A 10,315-nucleotide genomic window follows, 5' to 3' on the forward strand; every position below is an offset into this window, starting at 1 on the left:
GATCAGGGGGCCTGCGTGGCTTCTCCGGCGCGTGGGGAAAGGGCAAGTACCTGTTCGGGCGCCATTATGTGGTAAATAAATATTTAATTACCGGTTCTATTTTTGACTATAATCAATAAACAGGTAGCTCAATAAATAAGAGTCAAGATTCGAGGTAGCTGGAGTTGACAGGCTTTAATTAAGCATAAAAGGACAGGAACAGGACAGCCTGCATGGGAATAGGATGGCAGGGGCCCGACAGCTGCCGGGCAGGGTCTGGGAATGATGCGCATAACTTTTAATAACAGTACATTGGTTTATATAGTTAAACAAAATACATTGAATTCAATACAGTAGGCGTAGCAGTAGGCGGAGTTTGTAGCAGTCGCGAAAGATAAGGCATAAAGTGGGTGTAACAAGAGGTGTGTACAGGGCGTATACATAGACATGTGATGCAAACGTAACAGAATATGTCATAAACGGGGCGGAGACATGGAGGGGGCTACCTGAGCAGCTGGGACCTTTAACCTAGTGGTGCGCGCAAACTGACAATGACGTGTTACCAGGGAGAACTGGGGGCTATGACTTCTGCACTAGAAGAGGAGACGAAAGTCTGGAGGGTCAGAGCGACATGTACCTAGGCATATCTAGTATCTGGTGTTTAGAGTACATGTTGATAGAATCCAAAAGTTATCAGGGCAAAGGCTAACAGACATTAAGACTGGTGCATGCATAATTCTACATGTAGTGTGTGTGCGAGGAATATTCTATGAATATTAATACAGTATTTCTCTTACATGGAGACATAAAGGCTAGACCATGACGGAAACTATTGATGTGATTCAGTAGCTTAGGAATGCAGAGAAGGAGGGCTGGACTGATAACTAGAAACATAACATACTCTTGGCAGACTGGGAGGCAGAGCCAGGCCGAGCCGGGCACTGCGAGGCATGAAAGTAAGTGAAGGGTCAGGGATACAGGTGGGGGCTGTATCACTCCTCGGAGAGGGTTCAGGAGACAGGAGCTGAATCTGAGTCCGGGCCCTTTTGAGGCCTAGAAACGGGGACAATTCAATGAATTAACGTGCACACTGTAAAACGTGGCAACGTAGCTTTACATAGGCCTAATATTCGTTGTATTCACGAGGACTGGAAACTGGCATACTAGAGATGGACACAACTGTAATTGCGTCTTTAATCGATCAGAGGGGATACATGCATATCGATCATGCACATATAACATAACATGGGGAACACGTAGGCACATACAACATGGCAAAATTTACTTTTCCACAGACCGCCACCATGAGTAAGACAGTCCTGAGGACCCTTTGGTAGATACATCATGAAATTGACCTAACTGCAATGCTTTGTGCTTCCTCTCTTCTTCACAATCTGTTCTTGTTTAAATGAGTATCTAGCTAAAGCTCCATGTGTATCTAGCTAAAACTGTATTTGTAGCATGTGAGGGCTCAGTGGCTGCTCTTTCTTTAGTAAGTTACTCTGTGAACAATGGTAAATCACTGCCTTTTTATGAGTAAATAAGCTGTGACCTGCTCAACAGAACTTTTAGTGAAATATCCATGTATGGTGAAATATTGCTTGTTAAGTTTCAGATATGGTAAAGCAGAGATTTCTTTATTCTACACCCAGATAAATGTTGTGTATTCACATTCCATTACATTTGCATTTAGTAAATTTTTATTTCTTTACATCCAACAGAAAATAAGCCTAAATGCACGGATTGATTATGAATAATGAAGATAACACAACAAATCAGCAAAAATAGTCAAAAATAAGGAGCTCAAAGAGCATCAGTGAAATCAGAGACAGAGGACAGAGCCAGGAAGAAACAATCAAAGGCAATTCAGTGAATACAAGTCTGAGCTCTACTCTTCCACACCACAGGATGAAGAAATGCCCTCTACAGAATTAAGGCAACAACACTGACAAACCACCTTCTGTATAAACAAGCGTCCAACACCAGCTTTGACCATGAGGTCGGAATGAGAGTTGGAGGAAGGTCTTATGACTATTTGAGATCCATAGCTTGGAACAAACTCCCTCTTGAGCTTTGCGCTGTTGGCAACATGACAATGTTAAACAAAGATTGAAAACCTGGCTATTTGTCCATGTTTAAAACAACCAGCTTTACTTTCTCTTCAGACCTGTGCTTGACCCTGGGACACTCTTCGGAGTAGCTGTACACATTACAAGTTGCTTCATCATCATGATATGGCTAGAGCAGTGCTCCGCTATCTAAACTGGCAACAGACCACCATTCAGTGCTCTAGGTGTATTGCAAACTCTTTCTAGCCAAACCACCGGAACCAGGGAAAAGCACAACGAAGTAGAGCCAAACAACTGAAGGCTAGAGGAAAGAGGGCTTCCGCTCTCCAAAGCACAGAGTATTGTCCCAATTTGCACCGACCAGAAGGAAGACGAATCTTTACCCACAAGCAAGCCAAGCCATTATCCAATGTAAGGACGCAATCACACAGAAAGACCCCATACTTATATTATGAATGTGATAGGTATTTAGTGAGTCTTGTATTTTATTGTTAAATCAGAAATCAAGCATCCAAAATACAACACACATGCATGGAATGTGAGAATAACGCAAGTGGTCTGTCAACCATGTTGGCCCTTCAGGAGACACGGTCATGTGATGTAGACAAATATATATCCATCCCAAAGACACTAAGCAAGAAAAAAGAATCATACACATGCAGCGAGAGCTTTAGTTTATCATCACTACTAAAGAACCATCAGCAAACACACACAGGAGAAAAATCGTGCAATTGCACTGAATGTGTAAATAGCTTCAGTCAATTTTCACATTTTCAAATACATAAGGAAACACATACAGTGGAAAAACCATACCATTGCACTGAATGTGTGAAGAGCTTTAGTCAATCATCAATCCTACATAGACATCAGCGGACACACACAGGGGAAAAACCATACCATTGCACTAAATGTGTAAATAGCTTCAGTCAATTATCAAATCTCCAAATACATCAAAAAATTCATACAGGGGAAAAACCATACGATTGCACTGAATGTGTGAAGAGCTTCAGGCGGTTATCACATCTCCAAGCACATCAGAGAACACACACAGGTGAAAAACCATACGATTGCAGTGAATGTGTAGAGAGCTTCAGTCAATTATCACACCTCCGCAGACATCAGAGAATACACACAGGAGAAAAACCATACCATTGTAGTGATTGTGTGAAGAGCTTCAGTCGGTTAGCAGACCTCCAAAGACATCAGCGAACACACACAGGGGAAATACCATACCATTGCAATGAATGTGTGAAGAGCTTCAGTCGGTTAGCAGACCTCCGAAGACATCAGCGAACACACACAGGGGAAAAACCATACCATTGCGGTGAATGTGTGAAGAGCTTCAGTCGGTTAGCAAATCTCCGAAGACATCAGCGAACACACACAGGGGAAAAACCAAACCGTTGTGGTGAATGTGTGAAGAGCTTCAGTCGGTTAGCAGACCTCCAAACACATCAGCGAACACACACAGAGGCAAAAGTATACGATTGCAGTGAATGTGTGAAGAGCTTCAGTCGGTTATCACATCTCCAAACACATCAGCGAAAACACACAGGGGAAAAACCATACCATTGTAGTGAATGTGTGAAGAGCTTCAGTCGGTTAGCAAACCTCCAAACACATCAGCGAACACACACAGGGGAAAAACCATACGATTGCAGTGAATGTGTAGAGAGCTTCAGTCAATTATCACAGCTCCACAGTCATCAGAGAATACACACAAGGGAAAAACCATACCATTGCAGTGAATGTGTAAAGAGCTTCAATCGGTTAGCAGACCTCCAAACACATCAGCAAACACACACAGAGGAAAAACCTTTCCATTGCAATGAATGTGTAGAGAGCTTCAGTCAATTATCACACCTCCGCAGACATCAGAGAATACACACAGGGGAAAAACCATACCATTGCAGTGAATGTGTGAAGAGATTCAGTCGGTTAGGAGACCTCCAAAGACATCAGCGAACACACACAGGGGAAAAACCATACCGTTGCAGTGAATGTGTGAAGAGCTTCAGTCGGTTAGCAGATCTCCGAACACATCAGCGAACACACACAGGGGAAAAAGTATACGATTGCAGTGAATGTGTGAAGAGCTTTAGTCGGTTATCACATCTCCAAACACATCAGCGAACACACACAGGGGAAAAACCATACCATTGTAGTGAATGTGTGAAGAGCTTCAGTCGGTTAGCAGACCTCCGAAGACATCAGCATACACACACTGGGGAAAAAACCACACAGTTGCAGTGAATGTGGAAGTAGATTTAGTGATTCCTTAAATCTCATGATTCATCAACGAACACACACAGCGGAAAAACCATTCAAGTGCAATGAATGTGAGAAGACCTTTAGTCAATTATCAAATCTCCGAAGACATCAGCAAAAAATCACAATGTAAAAAACCTACAAGTGCAGTGAATGTAGAAGTAGGTTTAGGCTATTATCAAAGCTGTGAAGCCATCAGCGAACACACACAGGAAAAAAACCATTTAAGTGCAATGAATGTGGAAGTAGATTTAGTGATTTCTCAAATCTCATGATCCATCAACAAACACACAGGCGAAAACCCATTCAACTGCAGTGATTGTGTGAAGAGCTTCAGTCGTTTATCAAACCTACAAAGACATCAGCGAACACACACAGAAGAAAAACCATACAATTGCAATGAATGTGGCAGTAGTTTTACTGACTCTTCAGCAGTAAGGAATAATCAGCGAGCTCAGAAAGGAGACAAACTTTTAAATGCACTGAATGTGAGAAAAGTTTTAGTCAATCGTCAATCATACACATCTATCATCGAACACACACAGGACAAAAGCCTTTCAAGTGCAGTGAATGTGTGAAGTGCTTTAGTCAATTATCAAGCCCATATAGACATCAGCGTACACACAGTCAGTAAAAACCATACAACTGTAGTGAATGTAGAAGAACGTTAAGTGCATCTTCCGCATTAAGGATTCATCAGTTAATACACACAGAGGAAAAACCTTAAAGTTGCTGTGAATGTGTGAATATCTTCTGTCAGTTATTAAACCTACAAAATACATCAACTAATACACACAGAGGAAAAATGATATTGCAATAAATGTCTCAAGAGATTTTGTCAATTATTAGGTCTCCAGAGTCATCAGCGAAAACACAAGGGGAAAACCTTACAAGTGCACTGAAAGTGTGAAGAGCTTTTGTCAATTTTCAATCCTACACAGCCCTCAGTGAACACAAACCTTCATTTAACTCACTTAGAAATCCTAGAGATGCAGTGAATCCTAAAAGCACTTAATTAAATTAGCAATAATAGTGACCCATTTAAGGACATAGACAGCAGCAGAACATTGCAGTTATTGTGAGATGGAGGAATTACAGAAAAAAGATAATTATAATTATGAGGTATATTCGAATTCCTTATAATGGAAGACTCGACTAAAAGGAAAGAACAAAAGCAAATAACGATATTTGTAGAATTATAAAACTGTCTGTTCTCAGTGATTGCTCGCTTTTGTATACACAGCAAAACAACATGCTGTACTAGGAAATCCACTGGGAGACTAGCACAATGTGGCATAAAAGAAAAGAAACACTTGTGTTTTTTATTTGATGAAGAAGAGTTAAAAAGAAAAACATCCAAGGGCTTCGGTTCATGCTACCTGTAAAAGCAGGACTAGGAAAAATGCTTGGACTGAGAAGGGTATTTTCAGGTAACTGGAAGGATTAGTGCTAAAACCTATAAACTCAACACACTCAGACTGACTCTCTGCAAGAAAAACTAATTTAATAAGCACTCACTGGTGAATATTCACAGCTGAATGTGGTGTTTGGTCGTTTCATACAACAGTGATGATTCAGTGACAGCGACCAGAAAACAGTGTTTCAAAAGCACAGAAGTGAAAGGAGCAGAATGTGAGCTCTAATTCTGAGTTAATGCTAAGTAAACGATGTTAGATTAATTGTATAAATATATGTTATGAGTTTCTTATTTACAGAGAATCATTAAACCAAATCCTAAGTGGTTATAGGACAGATTCAGTGCTTGACAGCAAAATTATTGATAGGAATTATTGTGGAATGGAGGAACCTAGTAGAAAGAGTTTGTCATAAAACTGCAAGCACCATGTAAGGGTAAAGGGTCAGCAGTTATAAAGTTATGGGTATTTGAGGTTTTGATTTTTGTTGAAACGCTCCTACAAAGGTCATATCCAGAATGTTGCTCTAACTAAGTCTCAGACTAACTCAGTGTTTATCTTTTTTCTCATAATATGCAAGGCTGTTCTTCTGAGCCCCTGTAGGTACATACAGTGCTAAAAGTCTAGCAAAGGCAATCTATGGAGCTACTCTACTGGCATACTGAGTAGGACCTGCTTAAGCTGTTGACATATGTTAACTGTATAAATTATATATATATAATATATATATATATAAAATATATAATATATATATATATATATATATATATATATATATATATATATATATATATTCACTGAAAAAAACAGGTTTCAGGGACATTATAGTTAGTTGAACATTTCACTTGTACAAAACCAGAGAAATTCCGCAGTTATAATTAGTTCGGCTAACTATAACTCGGGCCCCCGCAATGCACTGCTGATGGTGTCAAATATTCCATCAATTATTTTGAAAAGAACAGTAGTGAAAGCTAATAGACCAAGTGCCAAAAAACCTAGGGGGTTCAACTAAATTAACATTTGTAGTGACATGTGAACATGATTAAACGAGACCAAACATGATTTATATATCAAAATACTCTTTTAAATTTATTTATCTTTTTTCTTCGTTTTTTTGGATAAACGGTTAAAATTACACTTGAGTGAATAAATACAAAACATATAATTTTGCGACACCAAATTATATAACAGAAAAAAGAGGGAGAAGAACCCAAATGACTTAGTTGTATTTGTGGGCTGATGATATTAGCAAAGCGGTAGATGAAAACTCAACGCGCGTTTCGGCTATTGCCTTCTTCAGGAGTCCGTCATTTGCAACAGGACAAAATAAACAATCAAGAAAAAGAAATGGAGACAGTCGATGGTCAATCTTTTTAATAATTTGTGAAGTGTGATTTGTCTTCAACAGATATATATTAGCTAGCCGCTGTGTCTGAACTTTCAATAATACGTTACGACAGATCCTCATTTGACATGATACTGTGGATTTTATAGTCAGTTTATTCGGGGTTAGTCTGTACGGAAAGATTCAGAAGTCAGAAGTCAGAAGCAGGCATTGTCCGCTGGGCTAGATAGTTACTGGTGGACTTTTGCAATGGCTTATATGATGTAGTCAGCATTAAAAGTTCAAACTTCAAAATGATCCTTTCTAATGGACGCTAGCTTGCAGAGTATCGATTGAAATATTTACAACAGAGATGTTGGTGGCTTTCTATTTGCCTTCGGTTATGAATCAGGATGCAACTTTAGCCATCCATGCCTTCAAATCTGACGACGATCATGGTGGGGAATATAACTCTATAAAAATGATTGACTGAGTCCGTAACTGGAGGTCTGGTAACCGCAACCGCTAGCAGCAACCGGATAGGATTATGCTGATGATGTCACATTTTCCATCATTCATGACATGGTCATTTACATCACCGATAACATCTCAAATAATATCACTGATGACATCATCCAGTGACTGTGTGTTTGTATAAAGTTTAAATATGTTTTATATGTATGCAAAGGTGTATTGAAGAATGAGTGGGTGTATAAGTGTCTGGATGGAGGATTTAGTAGGTGCGTAACTGACTGTTTAAGTGAGTGATTACACGTGTCTTACGGAATGCATGGGTTAGTGACTAAACTGTGTGAATGTCTATCAGTCTGTTGTGTAAGCTGCTGCAAGGGTTGGCCAGTAGCTACATGAGTGTCTATATGGGTTACTGATTGGTTGCCTGAGTATTTGTATGGGAGACTGAGTGTGTATCTGGGTGGGTGGGAGGTGTGTGACTCTGTGCATAGATGTGTGAGTGGTTGATTCACTGGATGTAAGAGTGCATGTGGAAACAGCTATATGAGTAGATGAGTTTTGTATGGGTATGTTGGTGAGTGAATGGATGTTCCAGTGGTACATGTCCAAGTAACTACATATGTAAAAGGCCATGTATGTGAGAGTTGGAGTATATAAATAACTATCCATGAGAGTCAGTGATTGTGCGAGTGGCTGTATAGATGAGAGTGTACTTGTATCAGTGATTATATAAGAGAGTAAGTATGCATTAGTATATGTATGAATAAGTGAGGTGGTGTGTGTATAACTGTATAGGTGAGTAAATGGGAGTGTGATTGATTCTTTGCATGACTGACTAGGTGTGTGAGTAACTCCATGGATGAGTGGCGGTGTGTGAGTATCTGTATAGGTGTATGAGTGCATATGATAGTGTTGTTTTGATGAGTGACTGCATATATGAGTGATTGTATGGGTGAATAAGTGGATGTGTGTGTAGACCTATGAATCAGTGAGTACATATGTAGGAACTGGTATTGGTGTGTCGATGGTTTCGAAAATGGTAGTCTGTATTTTACTGTGGGTCTATCAAGGGTTATATTAGAGTGTGAGACGGTGCATCAGGTTTTCACGTGGATGATGTCATAAGTGATGTCATTTGAGATGTCATCAGTAATGTCACTGACCATGTCATGAATGATGTAATATGTGACATCAGCAGCAGTGCATTACGGGGGCATGAGTTATAGTTAGCTGAACTAACTATAACGGCGGAATTTCTCTTGTTTTGTGCGAGTGAAATGTCCAACTAACTATAACGTCCCTGAAATCTATGGTTTTTTCAGTGAATTTCTAAGATTTTTTAAATGCTAATTTCTAACTACAACGTGCCTGAAACCTATGGTTTTTTCAGTGAATTTCCATGGTTTTTTAAATGCTAATGTCTAACTATAACATCTCTGAAACCTATGGTTTTTTCAGTGAATTTCAAAGGTTTTTTAAATGCTAATTTCTAACTATAACCTAGCAGTCGCGTTTGCAGAGTGGTGGAGAAAGGTGAGTGTGGCGTTCATACACTTCTTAGCAATCCCACTGTGTAGGATTTACTTGAGGTAACAGGAGTAGTTAGCCTCTAACAGCAACCTTAGGGGCCAACTACCCTTTTTATTACCACCAGTAAGTCCCACACAGCAGGATTGCTAACTTCTTATATCAGGTCCCACCCCCTCCCTGCATCACTGCGCAAACGCGCCCCCTAGTATGTTGTAAATTAGGGGATTAATTCCCCTTGAATCCTGATGGTCCCTGTGGGCCAACTAGCCCACCGGGTACCTCCAGTAAGCGCCACAGAGCTGCTTTGCAGAGAGGTGGTCCAAGGCCACGCTCCTTTTTACACCTCTCTGCAACGCAGCTCTGTGACGCTTACTGGAGGTACCTGGTGGGCTAGCTGGACCCCAGGGACCCTCAGGATTCAAGGGGAGTTAATCCCCAGGAAAACTGCTCTTGCTTCCAAAATCCAAAGCAGTGTTTGCATTGGCAGGGCGGGAGTCGCACGGCTCCCGCCCTCCCATAGCAAACAGCAGTGTCCCGGGGGTGGGCACCCCGGGACACTGCAGGAGTCAGCCCTGGGAGGTGGCGGTCTCTAGGGCTCCTGGAGGGGTCCATGCAAGCCCCCTCCCTTCAGTTTCAAAGCCCTGGGGACCACCCCTCATTATTTAAAGAAGCCCCGGGAAGGTGGTGATCCCCAGGTCTTGGGAGCCTGTGAGCCCCCCTTGTTATTTATAATAAGCCCCAGGGAAGTGGTGGTCCCCGGGGCAGTGGGGGGCAGTGAGCCCCCGTATCCAATTAATAATACCCGGGACAGCATGGGGAGGTGGAACCCCTAGCACATTGTTCAATAAATAGGCCCCGGGTAGGTGGTGGTCCCCGGGCTGTGGGGGCCCCCGCTATTATGTTTTGGGCAAGTCCCTGGGACCTGGCCCACCCAGGGGCCTCATTAAAATGAGCACTTCATGTTTTTAAATGATTTTGGCTGGATTTGCGACCCTAGTGCAAATTCTGTCGTAATTATTTAAAAAATTGCTTTTTTTGGCCCTGGGGGTCCTTGTGGGACCCCCTGAGCAGGCCTAGGGGGTCAGGGTGTTTCTACCCTCCCCTCTTTTCTTCCTTTTCATCTTTTTTCACTGTTTTCTTGTGACTCGGTTCTACCGAGTCACAAGATGGCTGCCAACACTTCCTGGTGTGGAGCGTGGCAGCCAATCACAGTAAAGCTTGTGGTCGGGAGGGTTCACGAACCCACAGCGGCCATA

The 10,315-nt window shown here is 41.4% G+C and overlaps 1 protein-coding gene across 1 annotated transcript; it reads left to right on the forward strand.

Annotated features, from left to right (window-relative positions):
• Positions 1-1,880: 1,880 nt before the first annotated feature.
• Positions 1,881-4,554, forward strand: LOC144805854 (uncharacterized). The gene has a single exon (XM_078672336.1). It carries the CDS (start codon positions 2,580-2,582, stop codon positions 4,299-4,301), a length of 1,722 nt encoding a protein of 573 aa, XP_078528462.1. The 5' UTR covers positions 1,881-2,579; the 3' UTR covers positions 4,302-4,554.
• Positions 4,555-10,315: the final 5,761 nt, after the last annotated feature.

The sequence above is a fragment of the Lissotriton helveticus genome (assembly GCF_964261635.1).
Source record: "Lissotriton helveticus chromosome 1_1 unlocalized genomic scaffold, aLisHel1.1 SUPER_1_unloc_3, whole genome shotgun sequence".
Classification (NCBI taxonomy): domain Eukaryota; kingdom Metazoa; phylum Chordata; class Amphibia; order Caudata; family Salamandridae; genus Lissotriton; species Lissotriton helveticus.